This window comes from Spea bombifrons, chromosome 1 (assembly GCF_027358695.1).
Source record: "Spea bombifrons isolate aSpeBom1 chromosome 1, aSpeBom1.2.pri, whole genome shotgun sequence".
Taxonomy (NCBI): Eukaryota; Metazoa; Chordata; class Amphibia; order Anura; family Pelobatidae; genus Spea; species Spea bombifrons.
Window position 1 is genome coordinate 12281329 of NC_071087.1, and position 25142 is coordinate 12306470.

Below are 25142 nucleotides of genomic sequence, written 5' to 3' on the forward strand. Positions count from 1 at the left end.
AATCTATTAAACTGATATTCAGAATCCCATGCTTGGTATGTCTCGCTTAAGCGATGTACGGGTTTCATTAACAGACGCATCTTTTTTTCCTTTGCATTTGTGTTTTTCAGATGTGTGGCGTGATGGTCTCGGGGAGTGAAGAATCCACCCCGTCCACGATCTACCATTGTGTCCTGAGGGGTTTGGAGCGGCTGCTCCTCTCTGAGCAGCTCTCCAGACTGGATGGGGAGGCTCTTGTAAAGCTGAGCGTCGACCGCGTCAATATACACAGCCCGCACAGAGCCATGACTGCCCTGGGGTTGATGCTTACCTGCATGTACACAGGTAGAGACTTATCTGACAGTCTGTGTGGGCTCCAAAAACAAGAGATATCTAAAAATGACGCCAGTGTTTGGGTAATCAATCATGCAATCATCGGGCATAAAAAGGTATTGCGCCCCAACGTAACGCAATCCAATGAGAGTAAGTAAGGCTTGATTCGGGTCAGCCCTGTTGAATATAAATCTGACCAACTTGCCATCAGGTGTGATTTGTCTACAGACATTTCTTACACCCAAAAGGCATTCCATTAAAACCTCTGCTAAACAGTTGTTGACGTGTATCAGTTTGATGTGTGTCAGGATCATATGGGTAGAAAAGGTGAGCGGACACTAGGGAATCTCCCCATCCTCAAAAATAATCAGCAGGGTGTAAAATCATCTGGGACGTTACAAAGGATGGACATCATCATCATCCTGGGATCTATAGCCCTCTCTCACCCCAACTCCTGGGCTCGTTCCCACACCATTAGAAACATACCGATACATAGGATTCTTGGTAGGAAGTGGAAATCACTGCCCCATCGGATAAACATAAGATGTTTAACTGCCAGAGTCCTGCCACAAGTCTTTTTTTTTTTCTCTCTTTCTCTCTCTCAAATCCAGTATGAAATTTTGATGAAAGTTTTAATAACCGTCAGTGCAAAAAAAGTAAAATGCGAAAAATCAAAAAAGGACAAAACACCTTATCTTTATAAAGACCGGAACAAGTGTTTAGCACCTGTTGGTGAAACATTCCACACATTCTTAATATTTAATGGCAGAGACTTCAATATTAATAGGATCCGGGCATACATATTAAATCATAAAAATCAGTATTTGTAGGCCACTCTTTGGTTAAAATTGTTCTCATCATATTCTAATGCCATTTTTTATGCAGATAAATAGCCAAGGCGAGAATATAAATGTGTGGTTTTCCTTGTTAGGGAAATAATGTAACCCCATTGCATGTCGTACACATCATGAAACCAAGTCAGCGACTATTTTATTGTAAACAATATGCAGTTGATAAAATATATTCATGCGAGAAATCTGAGGCTGTGTGCTAACTTGTCTTAATCAATGTTTTTGTTCCTAGGTAAAGAGAAGATCAGTCCTGGCCGTACCGCCGAGCCGAGCCCTTCAGCTCCAGACAGCGAATCTGTCATTGTGGCCATGGAGCGAGTGTCAGTGCTGTTTGACAGGTATGGGGCGGGGGGGAAAAAAAAAAAAATATATATATATATATATATATATATATATATATATATATATATATATATATATATATATATATATATATATATATATATATATATATATATATATAATGAATCTTACCTTGTGCACCACTATATGGACAAAAGTATTGGGACACACTTCTTAATTATTGAAATCGGTGTTTGGGGCCCTTACATCCAGTGAAGAAAAAAATGTTAATGCTTCAGCACACCAAGACGTTTGGGACAATGCTATGCTTCCAACTTTGTCGGGACAGTTTCTATTCCAGCAAGGCTATACCCCCAGCGCACAAAGCAAGATCCATAAAGACATGGCTGGATGAGTTTGGGGTTTAAGAACTTGACCGGCCGCACAGAACCCTGACCTCAACTCAAACAACTTTGGGATGGACTGGAGTGCCATCACCTCCTGACCTCACAAACGCTCAACTGGATGAATGGGCAAAAATTCCCACTGAAACTCCAAAATCTTGTGGAAATCCTTCCCAGGAGAGTGGAAGCCGTTATAGCTGCAAAGAGGGAAAAACAAATTAATGTCTGTGTATTAGAATGTAATTTCATCAAAGTCACTGTTGATGTAATTATCAAGTGTCCCAATACTTTTGTCCACATAGTGTTTCAATCTTGTTTGCAGACTCACAACCTGGTGAATACACCTTAATATTTATTACCTTTTAATGTATACTAAACATAAAATCACTGTTTTCTCAGTTAATATAAACTCCCAGTCTTCCTGAGACGGGATAGCGTGTGCGCACATGTGTGTCTGTGCGCGTGTACATTACAGAGCTCAGCGGTAACGTACGTTTTCTCAAGACATTTTTTAATCTCTCACATGAATAACCGCTGATGCAGAATCATATTTGGAAGTGTTTTCTCCCCTGAGCGCATCGAGATTACTCTTTAGCGTTTCTCCTGTGTTAATTGAATCCTTGCGTTATTAGCTCTGTGTGATCGTCCCGGCGGGGAGCGGTTAGATTTCACCTGTTCTTCATTTCTGGCTTCACGTATAGGCGAAGCTCTGAGCATCGCATGCGTTATGAGAACAAATCTCCCTCTGCTTTATAACAGAATCAGGAAAGGCTTTCCGTTTGAAGCAAGAGTCGTGGCGAGGATCCTTCCACAATTTTTAGATGACTTTTTCCCTCCGCAAGATGTAATGAACAAGGTCATCGGAGAGTTCTTGTCCAACCAGCAGCCCTACCCGCAGTTCATGGCCACCGTGGTTTACAAGGTTTGCAGATGGTTATTGATAACTCAAGATTTTATCCCATATGTTATATTTTACAGAGCTGTACATGAAATAAACCTATAAGAGCTGATGTATTCATATCATACCAATCAAAATGTCTATAGACATATACTGTACTTACTATATGACGGCACATATTCTACCCCCACTTTATTATACGGTAAACTGTAAAGCTTGTCTCTAAATGAAAATATATAGATAGATAGATAGATAGATATTTGGACAAGCTTTAAGATCTTTCGAAGTCTCTTCCTCTAATATATTTTCCTTATGAAAAATTAAGCAAATTATATTTTAATATAAAGCGTGTGATACAATCTGCGTATTGTGACAAATAAGTGGGCAGTAATATTAGAATTATTCTCCCAAGAAGTTCTGAATGGAAAACTTTATATTTTTTAAAATTGATAGTCCATTTAATTTACTTTTCCATTGTATCCCTTGTATAAAGAGCTTGGAATGAATAAGTTCTCTGTGCTGGAAACCCGGTGCGCGTCTGTGCTTATGGCTCTTCCCGAAGGCTTCTTATGTGATTGGAAGGTGCTGGGATATAATAAGCAAACTGCCAAGCGATAACGGCTTTTGTAACAGTTACTCCCTTTAAGTAATGATCGTAACTTACACCGATAAACGAACACACATCAGTGCGACTGCATCGCTCTCGGCCGCACAACCAACACAATCAGTCAACCCAAACGGCTCTTCGTTAAAGACGCTCCTCTCTGCTGTCTAATGTTATGCCTCTAGAATTTGCTTGCACGAGTACTTTCACGTAATCCGCTTCTATGTTTGGTTTTTTTTTGTACAAAAATTAGTTTTTCTGCTGGGCTAGTTGTGGCCCCTGTATCGACAAACAGTGTTTCACAAATCGAATGCACGCAGCAGGTTTGTTGATGTCTGAATGCAGCGTAGCTTTTTTTTGGGCTAGAACATCTGATTTTTGCTTTGTGTAAGAACAGCCAGCTTAGTGCTGTTAACATCTATGGCTGAGGATCTTAGGAGTTAATTGAAAAAAAAAAAACTATAGACACGCCACTTTTTGTATGGTGGTCCGCGTTTGCTCGTGTATAGGTGACGTATCGTTACTTCCCCGGGTCCTCGAGGTGCAGGATAATGCATTGACGCTTGTCCTTGGTCTTTGGTGTTTTTTGCAGGTCTTCCAGACCTTACATGCGACCGGACAGTCCTCGATGGTGCGTGACTGGGTGATGCTGTCTCTCTCCAACTTCACACAGCGCACTCCAGTTGCCATGGCGATGTGGAGCCTGTCTTGTTTTTTCGTCAGTGCATCTACTAGCAAGTGGATTTCGGCGATGTATCCTTTACCTTCCTGCTGTCACCTCTGTATAACATGGCGGCTACTGCATCACGGGCGACCTATGGAGAAATATATATGTATATGTGTATATATATGTATACATATAATTAGTAGAAGCATTATTAAGGTCAATAACTATCACTTTTTGCCTCTATATACACTTTATACATGGATCCCTTGACTGTAATTGCCTGCTGTACAAGACAGCCTTTATACAAAACTGGGGTAAGATGTGCAGTAGCCAAATCACCACTCATGGACAGCTGATACGTCCTTAATGGGACTTAAACGCTCCTTGTCCTCCGCATGACCAGGAATAAGGGGGTTTATCACTGTACAGTATTTTTCAGGATATGTCATTAAATTACAGAGTTTGAAAGCATGCCATAGAGGCTGCCGAAAGAAAGTTTTATGATTTCTCTTGTTTACAATTGAAAGTTTCCATTCTTAACCCGTGCTTCAGTCTTCCACACGTGATCAGCAGAATGGGAAAGTCGGAGCCCGTGGATATCAGCCTGTTTTGCCTGGTTGCCATAGACTTTTATAGACATCAGATAGATGAAGAACTGGATCGAAGGGCCTTTCAGTCCGTCTTTGAGCTGGTGGCTTCTCCCGGAACTCCTTACCATCGCCTCCTGATCTGTTTGCAGAATGTCCGCAACGTTACTGTGTTCTAGATGTCCCGTGGGCTGCAGAAATGGGGTGCACGCTGCGCACGCGTGAAAAGAAGCCTTTCCCCCTACATCGGTGCATCCTGGTCACTCTAAATCTACCCGGTCACTCTAAATCTACCCTCCGAAAACTAGGCACTGCTATAACCCGGCACTTGTCCTGCTCTGAATGTTGGTTCTTGTAGATATGTTCTGATTGCAACCAGATTTTATTAAAGTGAATGTAAAAGTCCCGTTCTATACAAATAATTGTTTTATGGTACATTAGGCAAAAGCCTTTTTTTGCAGTTTTGTGATGCACATTTCTGATAGTTTTGTTTTTGAGTCTTCAGTTGGGATGGAGTTTAATTTAGTTTAATTTAAATGCTGCCTTGATGGTGGCAGGATCTCACAGCAATGTCTGGCCTTTAAAATGTATTGGGAATCTCATTGGGAATTCATTTTCGAATGTAATTAACCCTGTAGCTCCCTCAGGGTTAGGGCACGGGTGCGGAGTATAGGAATTCTATTGGGTGTTTGTCTATACCCTTGTGTGCTGGACTAAGTATTTGGGTAGTTTGGGATCGTTTCTGTTTATTCTGCATTGCTCTAATTCTCCTATCTGCTGCACTGCATTTGGTTATTGGCATAAATTGGTTTTAAAATATATTTCTATATTATGTAAATTATGTATAATTGTAAAACCTTTGGCGCATGACATTCTCTAAAAGGAGAATTCTACACTACGCTTCATGCCATTTCCCCATATTGTGTGAATTTTTTGTGGCCCAAACTGATTTTCTATGTATTCATTAACCTTAAAATCTCAACGTTCTTAACTAGACCGGCAGCTGATTCATTGCAGACGGCAGATCCTGAAGTCGTCTCGTTTCCATTAATTAATTTGTATTATAATACCTTATTATACGCATAGCTGAGCGCTCACTCAATTCATACTTCCTATTCCACATGTCCTTCGCCCTTTTTAACTGGAGTGACGGTTTCATTATTGGTTCCCTCTCTAATTTGTTGAAGTGCAGGTAGGTCTTCCTGTGATGTCTTTCAACTAAATACGTACCGGTAATGCTAAAACTGGATGAAACGTGTAAATACAGCAAACATCTCATCTAGAATTTTGAATAATGTTCTTAACTCAATCTTTCAGTAACCGTCCCCAGATATTGTGGTCTAGTGGTGGAATGTTGTGTAGAGTAGGGTGACTTTTGGTTACTGATTATATGATTGTCTTCTGTCAAAAAAACCAAAAACGTTGATAGGTCTCTGCTCTTGAGCGCTACTTACTTACCATAAGCATAGTCCCCAGAGAAGGGAAAAATAACCCAAGAATTTCAGTACTTTGGTTCAAAATCAGGATAATACCCATAAATCTTCTGTAGCAAGTAGATCCAGACACTTCATTGAATACTACAAAGCATTGACATTGGATTTGTTAAACCTTTGACTTTAGGTGTTAAGACCATTGATTCAGGATACAGAAGAGCAGAGATTTCACAGTAGATTGAGGAACAGAAGCTAACCGTCTGCAAAGCCGTAGCACTTTGTTGAAGCAGACTGTGCCGCGTGGACTCTACCGCGTGGCTACTTTATGTCTCAATGACGGCACTGAATGTCTGTAGATGGCAAATGCTTTCAATATTAAAGTTCTAGCAATGGAACTTAAAGTGCAGCTTCTAACCTCGCCTTCCCCACAAATAAAATGGACATTACTACTATAGGGTAACATACCTGTTCATCTAGGAACTAGGGGGTAGATACTTAGTCAATGTGTTAATAGACAATAAAAAGTATTAGAGGGGAAAAAAAACATTCCTATTCATCTAGCGCAGATAGAGATCTATTTTTAGCCAGTTGCGTCATAAAGCCTGTATTATAGACTTTTGTGGGCTTGATACATTCTCTGGGGGCTTTTAAAATAATGGTAAGTGAACTAACCGAAGCGTTTGGTAGATTGGTGTATACCATGCTGGCTATATAGACGTTTATTGACAGATTGTTTTCAGCAGATTCTGACTTTCCTACTAGCATCCAAACTGGTATTAAACCACGCGTCGCTCAACTCATATATCATAGACAGAAAGACTTGTTCTTTGAGTAATAATGAAAGCTCTCAACCTCTAAAGTGAGTCCTTGGTTATTAATAGATGTTGTTTTTGAACCTGATATTGTGGATTAACCTACACTCCTTAGTGCTTGGACTTTAAGTTATCGGAAATGGTGTGTGTGTGTGTGTGTGTGTGTCGGTAGGCTCACTACTTAGATGAAGATTTTGTTAATTTGGCGACACTTTGTGCAACCAAAGGGGCATAAGGCGTGCACAGCGCAGCTTCGTGCTCTTCCCAGGAGAGCATTCTAATTCCAAAACCTTATTGTTTAATGGGTTAACTCCTTTCTTGGAATGAATCCCATATACTCAGATTCCCCACTATGTCAAACATTATCTTGGATCTCTTCATTCAAGGCACTGAGTTCGTAGGGATGTCACAAGGTTGAGCAGAAACTCCTTCGCTTAGTAATTAGTGTTCACAGTTGAGCTCGGTCTGCATCTTACCCACCTAATCAGCCATTACATTAACCCATAAATCACCGCCAGCTGCTGATTAGTGAGTAATCAGCATTTCCTTTGCAGTCCTTACACGGCTATGAAGGCTGATCAGTGCACCCTCCAGAATCGGCAGACAAGGCATCGTTCAAACTCCGTGTATTATTGCAGTATTCTTTTTGGCTGATTTTATATAATCCGTCACAGGCATATATGCAGACCTATTGACTTGCGTGGATATGTCAAATTTCTATTCAAGGATTTTCCTCGTTAATTTTTTTCCCACAGAGATGACATTTTGAAGGTTGGGGATAAGGTTGCTATATACTCTGCCTCTGGCTTTAAATCTGAAATAAGATTGTTGAGTATTCTCTGGAAAGTGTTAATTTAAATATGTAGATACACAAAGATTCAAATATATTAAAAATAAAATAAAAAAATAAAAAATCTCTCTAAATGGGGGTTTTATTCGGCTTGTTGGATGGGTCCCCCCTCCCTTTACGGCATTGTTGCCCATACATGTGTTTCATCCACAGAATTCCTCTCCCGCATTGTACCAAGTGACCAAGTCCAGTCCTTCCAGTTGTGGATGAATGTCCAGCCGGAGCGGGACAGACTTGGTCATTCTCAAACCATTAGCTCTGGGCCATGATAGGTTGACTTCTGGAGCCCACCGTGTGTTTTCACAGTTACGACAGAGTATATATATATTAAAATGTATGTTTAAATTAAAGAGTTCTGGTTATATTGCATACAAGAATTAAAGAAATATTAAACCAAACAGTTGCAGCATAAAGGCTATTCATTATTTGTAACATTTGGCATATTATGTCAACGTTATGTGTGTGTGTATGTTTTTTGCATTGATTATGCTAAGATTGGACATTTTTCATACATTAGTTTTTTTAGTTTTACATGTTAGTTTAGAGGTGTGACAACGGCCAAAGGATGACACTTTTGTTTTACAGGGTATGGCTAGAGAGTGGGGATTTTTAAGTTTGGGACCTATTGATTGCTCTTTATGTAACAAACATTTAGAAGAGTACTGTATATACATTTATCAGTATGTTTTCTGCTGGTTCGAAACACAGTACAGTGACATTTAGGGCTGCAGAACACTATCATACAGGGATGTACCAAGAGCACTTTAAACACCTACTAACCAAATACTGTCAATTCTATAATGACAAAAGCCAAAAACACAGGTCCAAGGTGACCGCGTAACTCCCATCAGTTTATACTGTGACAGTGGTACATCACTACTCCCATTACTATAATATATACTGAACCAGGCAGTGATTGTGGTATACCATAACCTCCCATTAGTATATACTGAACCAGGCAGTGACTGTGGTACAGCATAACTCCGATCACTAACACACACTCACTCTGAGCCTGGCACTGATGGTGGTAAGAGTGATGGGAGTGCCTTTAGACACCATGGAAATCCTTGCAGAAAGCAGCACTAGAGCTGCCTGGATGGAATAAACGCAAACCTTTTCAGGACTACGGTATAACTCCCACTATGTACTCTGCTTAAACCTGAAATCAATGGGAGAGCATTACGTGTGGGAACTCTTGGATGAGACAGCATGGGAGCTGGCTGCCGGTAAGTATCTTTCGCGTGCAACCCGCTAAGTAGATACGTTCAGTCAGTAGCTAGCTGGTTAAAACAGAGTAAATACGGTAAATAGAATTCAGAATAATCCCTCTAAAAGGGGATCATCTGAATGAGAAAAGGTCATCATATGCATTAACGTGCATGACTGGAGTGTTCCTTTAAGTGTTTTAAGAAAGGATTCTTTTACACATATAGATCTATAAAAGATTATACATATCCCTACTGAAACCTAAATATTTACCATGTGCAGTTAAATTTTTCCTACAAAACTGAATATACAGTTATAAGTGTCTGAAATGATACGCTACAAGCCTACAACAAATAACCGTGTTCATCGAATTATTTTCCTGCGTAGAAATAGTAATGTTCCTTAGTCTCTTCATATAACCAAATCCACTTAATACTGTTGAGCATTAAACTACCCTGTAAGGTAATTATCATGTCTGAAATGGTCTAGAACTGGCCAACGCAAGTGCCCATTTTAACCTGGAATACCTATTATTTCAAGCATCGTAATGAGGTGGGGATGTCTTAGATGTACTTAAGATCTGTCCCCTTGGTTTTCAAATGTTAACATGATTGTGATACAGGAGTGTCTGACGAAGGCGCCCAGGGGAGAACCTAGCACCAAGGACCTCCACGCTGATGCACCATGAGCCGGCTGCCGGAACACAACCAGCACCCATGTCAGGGCAGCCCCCGGCACCGTGTTACATAATCAAAGAGAGAGAAAAAGAAAAGGTGGAAGGGCTGGACTGGTGCAAAGGAGGCTGCAGTCTGGATGGAGCTAATATACCTTACCCCAACCCTACTTATCTGCTCTCCTCTTTTCCGGGACTCACCCTCCTGACTCAAAGTTAACCTACCCTGCTTAAACTGATGATTTTTGCAGCATGCAGCCACATGAGCCCAGCAGGAGGCCACATACTAAATTTAGTTTGCCTGGTGTGGCCCATGGCTGGTCCGACCTGCTACCCCTGATCTCCCCCAACACAAGCACATGTTGGATTTAAAGTATTTATTCTGTGTTCAGCAACAATTGTTTTCTGAAAGACATTGTACATTCCATGCATTGGTTTGTAGCACTTTCAGCTTCCTGGCTCCTTTCCCAGAATGATCAGCGCTTGATTTTTTTTTGGTAAAACTTCATTACAAAGAGTTTAAAAAGTAAAATATATTTTCTTCCGGCATCTGTTCTCGGATATTTCTTAAGTTGAAGGTACCTCCATTGTTGTTGTCCTCCAGCAGAGCTCGGTGAGCTGTGAGCCAGGTAATGTCATTGGATTCTCATGGTTTAACAGGGGTGTCCAACCTGCGGCCCTCCAGCTGCCGCAGGACTACATCTCCCCTATTGCTCTTTCAGCTAAGGGGCTGGCTGAGGAGTATGGGAGATATAGTCCTGCAGCAGCTGAGCTGGAGGGCCGCAAGTTGGACACCAGGTTGTTTTTTTGCCCCCTTTTCTTGGCTTTCGATATATTGCCTCCTCTGTTCAAGCAGATTAATGTCCTTGTCTTCTACTAGACTGAAACACTAAACAAACAAAACACATTTTGGCCGCAGCACTGAACAAAGATGATTCTAGTGAAGCTTCGCTGCTCTCCTGTAGTCATAAAAACAAAGCCGAGTCCCTGCCAAGACACTGACTTTAATTGCCGCTGCCTGGGAGAGCAGCGAGGGGGGCTTACCAGCTGTGTCAGTACATCTGGGCTAAACGCTGCGAACCTCTCTTCCATTTAAAGAAAGGCTTTTAACTGGGCTGAGTCCGGATCACCAGGCTATTTTTATAACTATTAGTATGCGTGCAAATAGACCACCGATCATGACTTCTGGATCATTAAGATGACCGAGATGTTTAAAGAAAATCGGGGGGGGGGGGAGCGATGATGGACATTTAAATGTCAGTCCTACAGGTTCAATGTTAAAACACCACTTAACATCAACCCAGATCAAAACTTCATAAGCCATGCAGAAGGCTTTGTGGTCACCGAGAATTGACCGCTCACCGTGCAGGACCCTCATCCACGGTCAGTGGTTTTATAAATGCGTTCTCAGATGATGATGCAAGGGATGGGGGTACAGAAGGGCAAAATACAGACTCACCCCATCCAGTCATCTTGCTCCTCGGTAGGGTAAAGCTTTTCTTCTTTCTCACTCGCCTGGGCTCCTTCTTCAGGGTCGGGTGGAATTTAGTAGGATATCTGTCCAGCCATCAACTCATCCCACACCTGGTCTGCTTAATTTATAATTCCTGCCCGGGGTATCCTCGCAGGGGAATCCAGCGCTGCTCCGCGGCGATCTCCTAGAGAGGGACATGCGCAGCGATGTAAGAGACGTCTAATCCGCGCACTGCGGCTCCTCGCTGATATTCCGCCGGTGCGGACGGAGTTGGGCGCAGGACAGCTTGAATTAGATTTATCCCTAATGTTGTGCCGGTTACCTAGAACCATCCCTGCTCGGATAGACAACTGAATTATGGAAAACGGATCAGAAAATTTCCAGAGGGGATGCAATTGCCCCCTCTCCCCCCCCTCCCCCCTACGGACACCAATAAATATATAAGGATTCAATTAATGGACCAGAGTTCCAAATGTGCAGCGGTCACCATAGAAACGAACAATCTTCCTGCTAATCGCTCCCCATTTTGCACTTTTGACCGGGGCTCATCTTTTTATAAAAGGGCCTAATGTTTATATATATAAAAAATAATAATAAAATGCGGAGCAGACTGAAGATCCAGCGCTTTCCTTGAATAAAGACTTCAATTAACGTCGTGTTAAAAGGCTGTCTCTGTACATTTGGCTTTAATCTTATGAACCCATTTGCAGTAAAGAACAACTTAAAACCTCCTTGAAATCAGCAGAACCCCAAGGGCCGCACGGTTCTTTTTATTTCCCAACCTTTTTCTCCTCTTTTTTTTTTTTTTTTTTTTTAATGTGTTTAAAAGCTTTAATATTGAAGGCCTGTCAACTTTGTCCTGATTATTTGGCTCTCAGTTAAAAGGTTTTTGTTGTTGTAGCTTATGCAGTTGCTGTGTTGCCATGGCAACGTGACATCAAAATGACGTTTCCTTGTTTAAAAGCTTTTAACTAAATTCCAGCCTGTCAGATGTAGGCCCCATTTTATGCTCTCAGACTTCAAGCTGTTGCAAAAAGGGTTTCAGATGTTCTCTTGTCATTCAAATGCCTCGGCCCTACCCGTCCGCATGTCAGCCTCGGCCGGGAAAGCTCCACTTAAGAAGCGTTTCTAAGCTGGCCTCTTTTAGAAAGCTCTTTCAGTAGCAATGGCTGCAGCTGAAATCCCCGGCTACCTTCTGTCTTCTCAGAGCGAGAAGCACCGGAGGGCCAGGAACTGGACCGACGCCGAGATGAGGGGCCTGATGCTGGTCTGGGAGGAATTCTTCGAAGAGCTGAAACAAACTAAACGGAACGCCAAAGTTTATGAGCGAATGGCCAACAAGCTGTTTGAGATGACGGGGGAGCACCGCCACGGGGAGGAAATAAAGATCAAAATCACCAACATGACCTTCCAGTACAGGTAAGAGGCGCAACGAAACGTTTACGTTCTGGTTTAACCCGCGTGGCAGCCGCGTGAACCAGCGGTCTGCGCTCTGACATCACGATGCATACCCATATGCAAATTGAGCTGGATTGAAGACCACGTATTTGCATTTGGGGACTGCATGGTTACGTTCTAAGGTTGATGGGGCTTAACCGGCATATTTAAAAGAGTTTTCTCTTAATTTATGCATTCACTTGCCTTTTTTCCAGTATTATATGTGTCTTTGCTGTGCATGGCTACTGTTTAGCTAACAGGCACCTTCTGACGGGGTTCTCCGTCCATGTCAGATGGTACCGTATGGGACCCCAGTGTTTCAGGCAGCCCCTAACAATGAATGCATATAAAAGCGCTGTGTACGCAGGAGCTGGCGGTAAGTACATGACGTGGCAGGAGATGACGTCTACGTGAGGAAGGGGTTACATCCCTCCAGGTAGAGGGAGATTGACTCTGTGTTCCTCTATGGCCCTACAACGTCACAGGCTCCATCACCATCTTCACCGATGTGACTGAAGCGAGACACCGGGGGCTTTTAACATAAATCGTCCCCTGCACAACAAATTGCTGGGAGGTTTGAGAAAGAGGTAAATATGGAGGGGATTCTGCTGAAGCCTCCATGCATTTTCATGGTGGGAACCACGAAAAAATAAAAGGGATCTCTCAGCTGTCATATACGTTAACGGGCATATGATGGCTGCGGTGTCCCTCTAAAAGAACGAAGTAAAGTGACCTCAGGACTGAATATTACATCTTCTAGTTTAATAATTAACACATTTTTGCTGTTAAACACATTACCGAGACTTTTAGGGCTCTAGAACGCTCTCTGAAACACTCGGCAAACATTCTGAGCTCCTAGAAAGAATAACATCAGGGGAGCAATTAGATTATAAACTCGGGTGGGCACGGGCCACTCTCATTGTTCTTTGATGCACTACTTGTTACATTGTTAAACGACTTGTTTATTCATTGTACAGCGCCGTGGAGTATGATTGTGCTATATAAATCAATGAATAAAAACTATTTGGTTACCGAGAAGTGAGAGTCCCCAATAAACAGGGATGCTGTTAGGTATATTCTTAGCACTTTCTGTTACTGGTTCAGCTGATGTTACACACTAAGCCGCTAGAAACGCCAAGGTGGTAAATTAAGATCTATTATTTTATTGGCCTTTAAATTTTTATCACATTGTGGTCTCTTCTCTAAGGGCCGGATAGGATTTTGATATTTTCAGGAATTTGGTAATTCATTTGAAAGACCCTCTCACAATGTCTCCCTACCTTCTCCTCCAACCACTTCCGTGTCCCTGTAGAGATGTAGAGACGCAAACCTTAAATGAACATCTCACACACGGTGGTGACAGAGAATACATTTGGCACAAAAAGTATTGTTTTTCAATTTGTTGCAAAAAAAAAATCATTTTGTTTGTAGACATCCAGCGGGGCCTCTCAGACACAGCCAAGTTTACAACCCTTCCAAATATTCAGGCAACATCTGGCTATGGTTGAGATTCTTTCAATGCTTGCAATTTCCAACCAGGCTTGCTCCTAATTTGTTCTTTTGAGGGACACAAAAGCAGCACGGAGATGCCATTTTAATCAATTTTCCACTTCAGGATGCTTAGCCGGTGTCTACATGAAGTATCGCTTGCTATAGCAGTCTTTGTGTTTGAAAAAGATGTGTCCTCGGGTACAAAAGAGAAATGGTTGTTTTGAGGAAAAGCTGCGTGACAACCGGCTATTGTATGGCGGCCAACTGAGTGGTAACCGCGCTGGGGGGGTGAAAAGCTCTGCTTTTGTAAAGTCTTTAGGTTCTGTTGGATAAGTTCCTTCCAAACGTGTGTTTCTGGAACCCCGTCACGAGTCTGAGCTCCTGTGGCAATGATAAAAAAAAGAGATAAAGTGCGGGATATTCTCAGGAACTTCTGCAGGAGGAACTTCTCGCGTTTCATTCAGCTCTAGTGCGGATACCGCAGTCCCCGCGTAAAACGGGAATCGATACACACCTAGATGTACACGGTGTTACTCCAAAAGTATCTAAGCGGCCTTCTAGGTTGGGCCTTTTATGCCTCTGATGTGCCTTTTATATTTAGATCTCGGATAGTCAAACAGTATTTTTGAGAACAGAAAGTTCTGTTTTCTAAGGATTTGGTTGTGAATTGTTCCAGGATATCTGTCCAGCAATCATTATCAGTAATCGAATAGATGGGTGACCAGGTGATGAGATAGACATGGTTTAAGGAATGGGTTCAAAACCAAATTGTGCAAATACACACACAGTAGATTTACCTACATATCAACATTGACCCATGACTGTTTCCTTTCTTTTTTTTCCTAGAAAGTTAAGATGTATGACCGACAGTGAATCTGTTGCTCCCGATTGGCCTTACTTTAAAACCATCGATAGGATCCTTTCTAAATTACCAGAGCAGAACGACGGCAAACTCCAAGCGGGCCCTTCCACCTCTCAAACAGAGGCGTCTCAGTCCCCTTCTGCAAAATCCTTGTCCCTCTACTTGCCCTACAATCAGTTTACATATGAGGAAAGACAAGAGTGTTTCGATGATGATAATTCAGAGAGTTCCACCAGTCTACAGTCCTTCAAACTGAGGTGAGTTCCAACCGCTCGCTCATACTATAAAAAACAACTATAACAAAAAAGAAAAAAAAACTATAACAAAAATAAAACTATAACAAAAAAGAAAAAAAAAACTATAACAAAAATAAAACTATAACAAAAAAGAAAAAAAACTATAACAAAAATAAAACAACTATAATAACTCATAATATAAAACCAACACACTTAAGGGCAATATATATATAGATATATAGATATATATGTGCTTGTGATAAACAAAAGAAAGGCTCAGTCTCAATGGAAAGGGTTTCCATGCAGGATTTCATTAGCATTGTCATAAAGAATCAAGGCAAAATTACCCAAAATATCACATGACTGATTAGAAAATGTTAATGTTTTTTCTCCATTGATCATAGACTATTGTGAAGCAAATCCCCATCATTGTCATATTTAGTGTTACTGTCTAACCCCCCCCCCAATAATTCCACTAATTTGAGTTTCCTATATCAGGTCTGGTGAGAGAGGACTGAAGAAAAGGAAATTACAAAGTTTCAATTTCCAGAAGAAAAAGTTGAAAATTATGGAGAACATGTTGGAAGAACAGAAGAAACTAAGCCGGGCCATGGAAGAAACGTGCCGCGAGGTGCGCCGGGTACTCGACCAACAAAACTTCATCCAAGTCCAAAGTCTACAACTTCAAGAAAGAATGATGAATCTTTTAGAGAAAATGGTTTCCAAATCCACGGCTTAGATGGATTCACAAGAGCATCAACACTTTGAGTACACAAAACCTTGTTATTATTACTACGATTATTGGCACGTCTTGTTATTCAATTTAAATGATAAAGAACAAAAATATTGTACATACCGTGTGCTAAAAAACTCTCGTATAGAAAGGAAAAAAACACAACCTCTGCTTTAAATGTCAAGATGTGTTTATAAGGAACGTTTCACTGTTAAAGAAACAAGGGCATTGGAATTAGATTAAGACGATCCCGAGGCCGGACAATCTTGGGATCGAGGGGAAGACGCAGCATGGATTTCAGCAGCCGAGGTGCTCTGGATATCTGGGCATCTCCAGTCCATGAGGGCCGCAAACCTTCCAGGAATTCTGTGTCTCCTTACCTGAAAATAATTAGTTTAATATATTTTTTTTCTTAAGACCCCCTTGCTCAGAGTTGGGATATCAAAAATGGTGGACCTTGAGGACCAGGAGTGTGCAGCTAAAGGAAGATGGGCATCTCATGTTGTAATGAGACGGTCAATAAAATGGTTAGATTGTCCTCCAGAAGGATAAAGCACTATTGTGATAAAGCACTAAGATACTGAGGACAAGGATTCTGTATATGGTGCATTCATCTGGTTTGTTAAAAGCAGTGGCGCTGATTTCCATGGGACCGGAAACATAACCCATGGCAGCCGGCGATCCAGGGCTGTTTACGCTGTCCCAGGGCATATGCTGAAGATGTTCTGCCCCAACATGGGAATGTTAAGAATGAGAGAAATGTTGTGGGCTGTATCAAATGAGATGAGTAAAAGCATAAGGACCAAACACTTTGCTGGGAAGCTGCAGCACTTTCATCATGATAAATGCCCGTCCGACATCAAGGAAGCAATTCTTCTTTAACCTTAAACATGTATAAGCTTTAAAATGCATTGTGATCTTAACCTAAAATACTCCTGCTAATAAATGTCTAACGTACATAAGCCTTTTTTGTGGCGTTCACATATTACGCTATTTTTTATAGGTTTCAAAATGTACATATTGTATAAAGCTTTATTTAGAAAAGGCCAGGAGGTAAAAAAAATAAATAGTAGTTTATCAAGTTTAAATATTTAAGTTTATTCATAAGTAGTGTAACAAAATCCTTTCAGCTGTGGGTCATAAAAGTCACTTTTCAGGATCTTAAGCACGGTCCTCCAGGACAATGAGGCCCAGGAACACCAATTTTGCAGCAAACCATTTTATGTTTACAGGTGCAAATGAAAAACCCCAAAAACGAAATCATAAAAATAACGCATCGCTCCCAACTGGCGCCCTTGCTGGCTATACTTTGCTGGCTCAGACAGACCAGCCTAAACCCCCACTAAGATAACCTCCATGCCCGACTGCGGAAAAACCTACCCCAGACAAATCTACCCCAGACAAAACACCCAGGTCCAGGCAGGTAACACCACACTTGGCTCAGGGATTTCCATGGATTCTTCTTGCCCTGGGAGCACATGGGATTATCTCAACCTCTACCCTCAACAGCCCCCCTGATTATGAGGCTTCAGGGGTTTAAATGTCCATGTCTTGTACCTGATCCAGGCTTCATACAAATCCCGGAGTGGATCATACTGGCAGCCGGTCTCTTACAAGATCTGGTATGAATTATTTCATTGGTAGGGGAATGGAGCATTGGCCCACCCTGCTCTCCCATTGCGGGGGTCTATATACATGATTTGTACAGCACCTGCGCACAAAATCCAAGCAAAAACCCTCCCCGGGGCTTACAGTATCACAGCAGAACATAACACGGAGAAGGCAGAATTTCACATTATTTTCAAGGACACATGAAAGAGAGAAATGTTTTATTTTGTAGGAATCTTAAATTGTGATACCCCCCCACGCACACACCGTATTCCTAATTTTGCAGGCTGTGGCAGATCCAGGCGGCTTGATTTAAATGAGTAAGAGAAATGGGTAGACTTGCAGTGGATGTAGGACAGTAAATCCTCCTCGACACAGGCTATGATAGAACAGTCTCTAAGGAAGCCGAGGATCAGCCAGCGACAGTCTCAGACAGTGACCTTTTCACTTCTGAGGATCAGGCAGGTCCCAGCGGACCACGAGCATCATTAATGCAACAACCTCCAGGTGAGCTCCTGCAAAAAGTCCACACAGAATAGTGGTGGGAAAGGAACGTCCCCTCCATGCAGTCTTTTTCAGGGTCCCATCAGAGTTTTTCAGGGTCCCATCTAATGTAGCGAAGTCTTGCGGGCAGCGTCTGTATCTAGACAGCCCCCTATCCTGCTAAATGGCCATCCATGCCATGTCCTTGTGTCTATTGCTCAATGCGCCATAATCTCCTTGGCCACCTTAGGGGACCGCTAGATGGACAACTTGAATCAGCCTTGGTGACTGTGATAGCTGGTTTGTGCTGATCCTGGGGAGCTTAATACCCTTTCTGCTTGTGAGTTTTTATTAAATATTTCTTAGATATTAAATATTTTTAACATGCAGCCCTTACTTTCTGTTTAGTATACAAAATAGTCTTGCTTACTATTTTCCTCTTATAGCCACTCTCCCATTGTCTCCCTGCAGCTGGTATTATACATACTGTATTATCTCGGTCAACAATGTTTATGGCTGATACATTCCCTGTAGTATCTATCGGTTTAATGAAATCATCTGGGGATAAGGTCCTTTCAGATCTAAATTATGCTACAAAAGAGTTAATGCAAGCTGAGCTGAACTTGACTTACCTTAGAAACCATTTAAACTGTAATTCCATAGGTGGGCACTAGGTGGTAGTATATCTTTATGCTGCAGGGTATTATATTAGCATTATATATATAGATTATATATAAGTATTTTGCTATTTATTTATAAAAGATAATACTTACTAAATCTAGTTCGTATAACGCATCAGCCAGGCGATAATTTTTGCAACTTTGGGTCAGATTCCTTTTGCAGTGTGAAATACTATAAACATTGGTTAATTTGGGTAAAAAGTGACATCCTTAATACCAGAAGAAGTATTGTTTAATGTGAGGCTCTTAACTTTCAGGAATGAAAACAATATTCTTTTAATCCCGCTACAAACTAAGATGCATGAAAAATATTAATATTCAGTAAAGCGGGAACTATAAGAGTTACAAATCATTTTTGGGGGGTGCACAGATCTATTTTCTTCCACTTGGCCCAAAGACCAATACATTTCAGTTGATCAGTGAATTGGATGAAGAGTTACTTAAAGTTTTGAGACCGCACATGTTTCTTTAAAATGAAGGTTCCTCTGAGCTCTTGACTCTTCTTCTTACTCATGTATGTTAGTCCACTAAAAGGACTAACTTGGACTGTTCTCTGCGACCGATTAAGCAATATTTAGTTCACTGCCTTTAAAGACACAACTATATAAGCCATATAAGGCAAATTATTATTATTATTATTAATAATAATCTAGCACATAATTATTAATTACTATTAATCCTCCCAGTCCATCAACATGTTGGTGTTTGAAAACATCAAAGGCAGAACACACATAACAAGCCCTACAGGTTAATGGCAGAAGTAGGCTGCATTTTACAACATGTGCATTTTGTATGCATCTAGCCAACGCCGTCAGGAGGGCGTACAATTAGTAAATTTAAATCCAAAAGCACGGAAAGTACTTATTACTTATTTTTATATAATAGAAAATATACTTTTCTGGCACAAATCACAATCTGCTCTGCAAGGCATGATAGCGCTCTGCAATGAAACAATACACATTTTATTAGGCATTTATTACAAAGATTAAAGGGCACAGAAAGTTCATGAAAGGCGGACACATTGTTACGCACAATGATCCCATCTTGTATTAAATACATAAAATACGGTCCTGCAAACCCGCAGCAGTTATGTTTTTTTAGTTTTATTTTTTAATATCAACCCACAGCCCTAGAAAGATAAAATGGCAATTTACTAAATGCCCGGCGGGCCGTTAGGTGACATCACCTTTGTACCCATCTACTGCTCCAGTGGCAGGTCGGGTGCTGCAGCGTTAGGGTAGCTGGATATACCCTTTCATGACTCCCCAAATTCAATTTTTTTCTCCTGAAATTGTTCACCGGTTTAATCTACAATCTGTATTCTGGAAATGTTTTCTGGGCATGCTGTGAATAAATAAGCAGTCGGAGAAAAATACCATTTTGATTGAAATCGTAAATAAACTACAATTTTATTCAGTAGTTTAGTTTCTCATCTCTATGGCACAGCTCGGCAAAAAGAGCTTATAAGGTTTACCGTTGGGACCGAGTAGCGAGTAAAACGGCTAAATGCCTTTAGCCATGCGATATAAAGATCATCACGTATTCCAGAGACGGAAAAAGATTATTATTATTCATGCCTATTCCTTCAACAACATTAAGAAACTAAAAATACAGAGTCTTACAGAAATATCTAGAAAGCAGTCTTACGGTAATATACCCAGGGGCTCCCTGGAAAATATATTTGGTCTATGATACATAGAAGATAATTACTTGGCAGGGGCATCGGACTGTAGCATTATAAATCCCCACTTAAAGTGGACATTGAGATATGTTATCGTTCTTTAAAATCCAATTAATTAAGTAATTTATAAAATATATTTGTAGTAATTTTTAGGGTACAGTTGTGCCATTAAAAAAAAAAAACTTTAAATAATGTCCGGTCTCCTTTAAATGATTTTTTTAAGTGTGTCTGTCACTTTAAAACAAGTTGGGTAAGTAATTGGAGTAACACTTCCACCCTTCCATGTTGTCTGGCGGGACTGCGTGTTAGCTAACGTGTTGGGCATAAATCACGTCTGTTAATACAGGAATCGCTTTCCCTTCCCCAAGCAGGTTACACATTGACTTTCTAACAACCTCTACACAAGTGAAAACATGAAGGCGAACTATACTGATCCGGCTCCAGAGATAAAGGTTTGCCGGTGAAAAGTCTTTCTATGTCATATGGGGCAGGAAAGGTGAATTCCAACGGAAAAATAAATATTTGTCACGCAGCATTACACAGAGAAGGTACAATTATAGCATTGAACCAAAGTAGGCTTTTATTATTATTATTATCATTATTATTATTATTATTATTTCTGTGCTTTTAGTTTACCTGAAGGTCACCATTGTAGTTGGTCATGTGACATTGGGAGACCACTATTACTCACAAACCACACTGGGTGATTGCTTTATGGCAAAGCTTATAAAGTCCTTTTTCAATAGACTTTTAATAGTCAGGTGGTCCCGTGGAACTTAAGATATTATATTGTGTACAAGACAGTGTAAAAGGAAAGGCACAGACACGTGTTAAAGGTTTGCTTTTAAGCCGCAGTGATAGTGTAATAGTGTCCAGTGATATTATTTAAATAATGTTATCGACGTCTGCCCCAAGTTCTCCATGCGCCATGTAAAAGACTCTGCTTTGCCACTTGGCTCTGTTCTGTTTTCACATCACAATAATCACTGATGACATCACTGCAACATTGTATCTCAGTGTCTCCAGACATATTAGTTTGTAAGTATAGAGAGACATTATAACAATTCAGATAAGAACTACCTTCTCTCTCTTACATAAAAATATGATGACATTGTTGATTTTATTTCCTGGTCTGGTTTGCTGTGTATATAATTTTCCCCATATAACCAAGCAGGATGAAACTCGAGATGTTCTGCTGGAAGGGTATTCCACGCATCCACCACCTTTCTGTGATTTCTTTCTCTTGGTTTATGTTTTATTTTTCTGTATTGTAAAACAAAATGGGGAGAAAAATCTAATGTGTTCTCAAAACGGAAAGCAAGAATCCATACTGTGTGCTTCACATATAGAAGTGACAGCCATGTGACACCTGGGGCATTAATGATGAACCCTGTGCAGCATTCTCGTACGTTCTGCGGTCACGTGAACAAAGTGAAACCGGTGAAAGGGCAATAGGGCTGATAAGCCTTTCAAAACTAGGCGGCAAAATATTATCCGTATTAAAGAGCAAAGTACCAGTGTAGTATACGGCGGGTTCCTGCAGCCACGAGGAAGAGAGCTGTGCGTCCTGAAAAGACACAGAAGACTGTGAGACCCCCAATGACGTCATGTATTGGTTGCCCAGGGGCATGGGGCAGAGCCACACTTGACAGTTCTTAATACTGGCCACTGAGATGTAGAAGTCAGTAATCGGTCGTGTGCCACCGCGCCCGCGTCATTATATCATTTCACAAACATATGAACCAAAATCACACAAAGTCATTATATTTCTTCTTGAAAGCCGGTTGTGTTTGCGGGGGCTCCGTGACTCGCATTCCGTCTGCAATGGACATGAGTCTTCTATTTACAAAATGTAGCTGCTTTTCAGTAAGTGGGTGACCAACCTCTAACAACGTAACATCACATAACGGGGAGCCGCTACAGGGAAGTGTATTTCACTCTCCGTGAGGTTGGGAAAATGTAACGCTTTCAGACATGTAATTAGGCCAAACAAATGTTCCTGTCCCTTACAAGGAGACAGGGTTAGGTCACGGGACACATACAAATGTAGTATGTTGCTGGAAAACATGTGTACAGTGCTGCCATGTGGGATATATAACTTATTTAACTTTACATGTGCTGATCAGCAACATGTGTCGCGTAGGTATGTTGATGTCTCATGTTTGTCAAAAAGCATCTTGATGACCCTCAAGACTTTTGGGATGGTATTCTGTGGACTGATGAGTCAATAGTGGAACTTTTTGGACGACATGGGTCCCGTTACATCCGGCATAAAGAAAGCATTCCACAATAAGGACATCGTACCAACAGTCCAACGCGGTGTGTGTGTGTGTGTGGGGGGGGGGGGTGTGACTGTCTGGGGCTGCTTTGCTGTTTCAAGTCCTGGGTGACTTCCCATAGTTGATGGAACCATGAATTCTGTTCTCTACCAGAATATCCCGAAGGATAATGTTCGGCTATCGGTTTGTGACCGAAAGCTCAAGCGCTGTTGGGTTATGTAGCAGCACAATCATCCAAATCACACAAGTCCACCTCTGAATGACTCAGAAGACACAAAATGAAGGTTTTGGAGTCCGAGTCAAAGTCCTTGAACCCGATTGAGATGCTGTGACATGTTTTAATTGGAGTTGTTGCTGCCAAGGGTGGCACAACCGGTTATTAGGTTTAGAGGGGCAATTACTTTTTCCACATGGGTGATCCAGGGTTTGATTAACTCTTTACCTTCAATAAATCCAGATGATCATTTAGCAGCTGCATTTCGTGTTTACCGACGCTGTCTTTGCCTTGTATATAAAATGAGTTGGATCATCTAAAACATTTAAATGTGACAAATATAGAAGAAACTGGAAAGAGGGCAGATACTGTTTGGTTGATTAGAATATACCTTCAAATTCACGACATTTGCCCATTTAACTGAGAGTTCTAGCTTCTCAAACGAAAGAAGCCCTGTCTGTAGGCTGTGTACATTTTTCCTTGGATAGGTAATAGTAAATGTTTAAATAATGACTATATTCCTGAGCCGCCGCGCAGCCTTCTGGAAGCATCTTCATTGCAGACGCTGCGGTGCATTTAGTCGGTGCGTACAATATGGATATTTTCTTAAACCAATATGTTGAAATGACAGCTCCTTAAAACAAAACCTGTAATTAAGACGCTGCATATAGTAATCATGTTTGAGTTTAAATGCTGGCTTGCTTCGTATAATTCTTGGTTTCCTTTAGATTTCAGTTTGTATTAAAATGCCGTGTTTACAGCTGCTGTCTTTCTGGAATATATAAAGCGGTAAACACAATCACCCTGGTGTTTGCGTAAAGACGGTATACTTTCCTTAACGGAATCCCTAAGGATATTAGCAAACATCTTCAAATAATATAAATATATAAAAAAAACAAGAGAAAAAGGGAGACCTAGTGTAACTGTTACAATGCAAAGTGTTGGGTTGGATGGACTCTTGCCTTCTCGTACATGATATAGCGCTCTGTCCCTCCCTGGTACTCCGCTCCATTCATAACTTTTAACTAATCGTAAAGAAAATTATGTTGTAATAAAATAGCGTCTATATTTACTCATTGTATTCACACAGAGTGCCTTTAGAAACAAAAAGCAAATTAATCAACTAAAGTATTCATTAAATACTCCATATAATTAAGTTAGTCTATAAATAATAAGCGTCACATGTTTTATCCACTAAAACATATTATTAGTTTATATTCATTCCCTATATAAAAATGTTTTTTTACAACTGAATAAACTTTTATGCGTACATAATCATGATTGAGTTTGTATTATTAATTCCTCTATCTTCTTCTGTTAATGTATAAATATATATAGATGTATTGCTTATACCCTCTAAACAGCCTGCCTGTCCCATTTATGCCCATAAACACTTAGTCACTTCATTCATTCACTCAATTATTCATTCACCCATTCAGTCTCACGCACCCCCTTACCTCTCTTGCAGATCACTGGTCCGGGATCTGATCATCACTGGGGCCACGCAGACGTTTATACGGCCCGACGGCCACCTAACGTGGGCCTGTAGCTCACTGCTGCGGCGCCCCCGTGCACTGTGTGAGGAAACTCTTTCCCCGCGACCCTTTCCTGCTCCCCCTGGGCGGGGAAAGCGCTTCCTCACACAGCACGCAGGCAGTGAGCTATAGGCCCGAGTTACGCTGCCGTCGCGGAACCCCCCTGATGAGTGGCGCCCGGTGCGGACCGCCCCCTCGCACCCTTTTAGGTACACTACTAGGCCAAAACTTGTCACTTACAAGTGATCTGAGAGTGGTTACCCATATTTTTATTTTACAATATTTATTTTATTTTAATGGGTTTTAAAATAAATTACCCGTGACGATAAGTTACCATTCCTATGTGTATATATAAACACGCACACACACACACATGTAGGAGGGGAACGCAGAAACAGGTAAGACGGGCTGCCGGCAGATTCCCCGTGCTGTGAATCGTCGGTAATGTTTGCTCCGTCTTTCAGTCGCAGATGAGTAAACACACTCAGCCGCTCACCGGGCCACGCTTGGCCTTTCAGATCCAGGCTGCCACGGATCTCCCGTTCTCACCCGGTCTCCCTGGAAACCGAAACGCAAACACATGGCATCGTTTGCTAAAATTCTTTTTTTCTAGTAAGCCACCGGTGCCTTTAACCCCTTAAAGCCATTGGAGTCATCTGAGTGCTACAAAGCTACATTTGGGTGTTGCACATGCACAGCTGGCGAATAGCCAGACAAGGGTCCTGTTGTGTCCTCCGTAAACTTAGCATGGGTACGATGTCCTTACACATACGTACCGACACTCTCTATGGCCAGAGTGACGCTTCTACCAAGACATTTCATGTGATGTTCCGACCGACTGATAGCTATT

The 25142-nt window shown here is 41.3% G+C and overlaps 2 protein-coding genes across 2 annotated transcripts in view; both read left to right on the plus strand.

The window, feature by feature from the left end:
• The window catches only part of HTT (huntingtin), a 70552-nt gene extending 65541 nt beyond the window's left edge, over positions 1-5011 (plus strand). Inside the window, exons 63-67 of the mRNA XM_053458228.1 lie at positions 111-324; positions 1396-1501; positions 2609-2771; positions 3944-4104; positions 4571-5011. Of these exons, the coding sequence (XP_053314203.1) occupies positions 111-324; positions 1396-1501; positions 2609-2771; positions 3944-4104; positions 4571-4784 (858 nt within the window). The 3' untranslated portion in view covers positions 4785-5011. The remainder of the gene's footprint in view (positions 1-110; positions 325-1395; positions 1502-2608; positions 2772-3943; positions 4105-4570) is intronic.
• A 7056-nt stretch (positions 5012-12067) lies between these two features.
• MSANTD1 (Myb/SANT DNA binding domain containing 1) lies at positions 12068-16056 on the plus strand. The gene is made up of 3 exons (XM_053448901.1): positions 12068-12472; positions 14828-15100; positions 15578-16056. The coding sequence occupies exons 1-3, from the start codon at positions 12219-12221 to the stop codon at positions 15816-15818; spliced, it is 768 nt and encodes a 255-aa protein (XP_053304876.1). The 5' UTR covers positions 12068-12218; the 3' UTR covers positions 15819-16056.
• The last annotated feature ends 9086 nt before the right edge of the window (positions 16057-25142 follow it).

Excerpts from the sequence above, each read along its gene's own strand:
- MSANTD1 (XM_053448901.1), top strand. The coding sequence starts at position 12,219 with ATGGCTGCAGCTGAAATCCCCGGCTACCTTCTGTCTTCTCAGAGCGAG. Across the intron at positions 12,473-14,827 it reads AACATGACCTTCCAGTACAG|AAAGTTAAGATGTATGACCG; the intron begins GTAAGAGGCGCA and ends TTTTTTTCCTAG. Across the intron at positions 15,101-15,577 it reads CTACAGTCCTTCAAACTGAG|GTCTGGTGAGAGAGGACTGA; the intron begins GTGAGTTCCAAC and ends TTCCTATATCAG.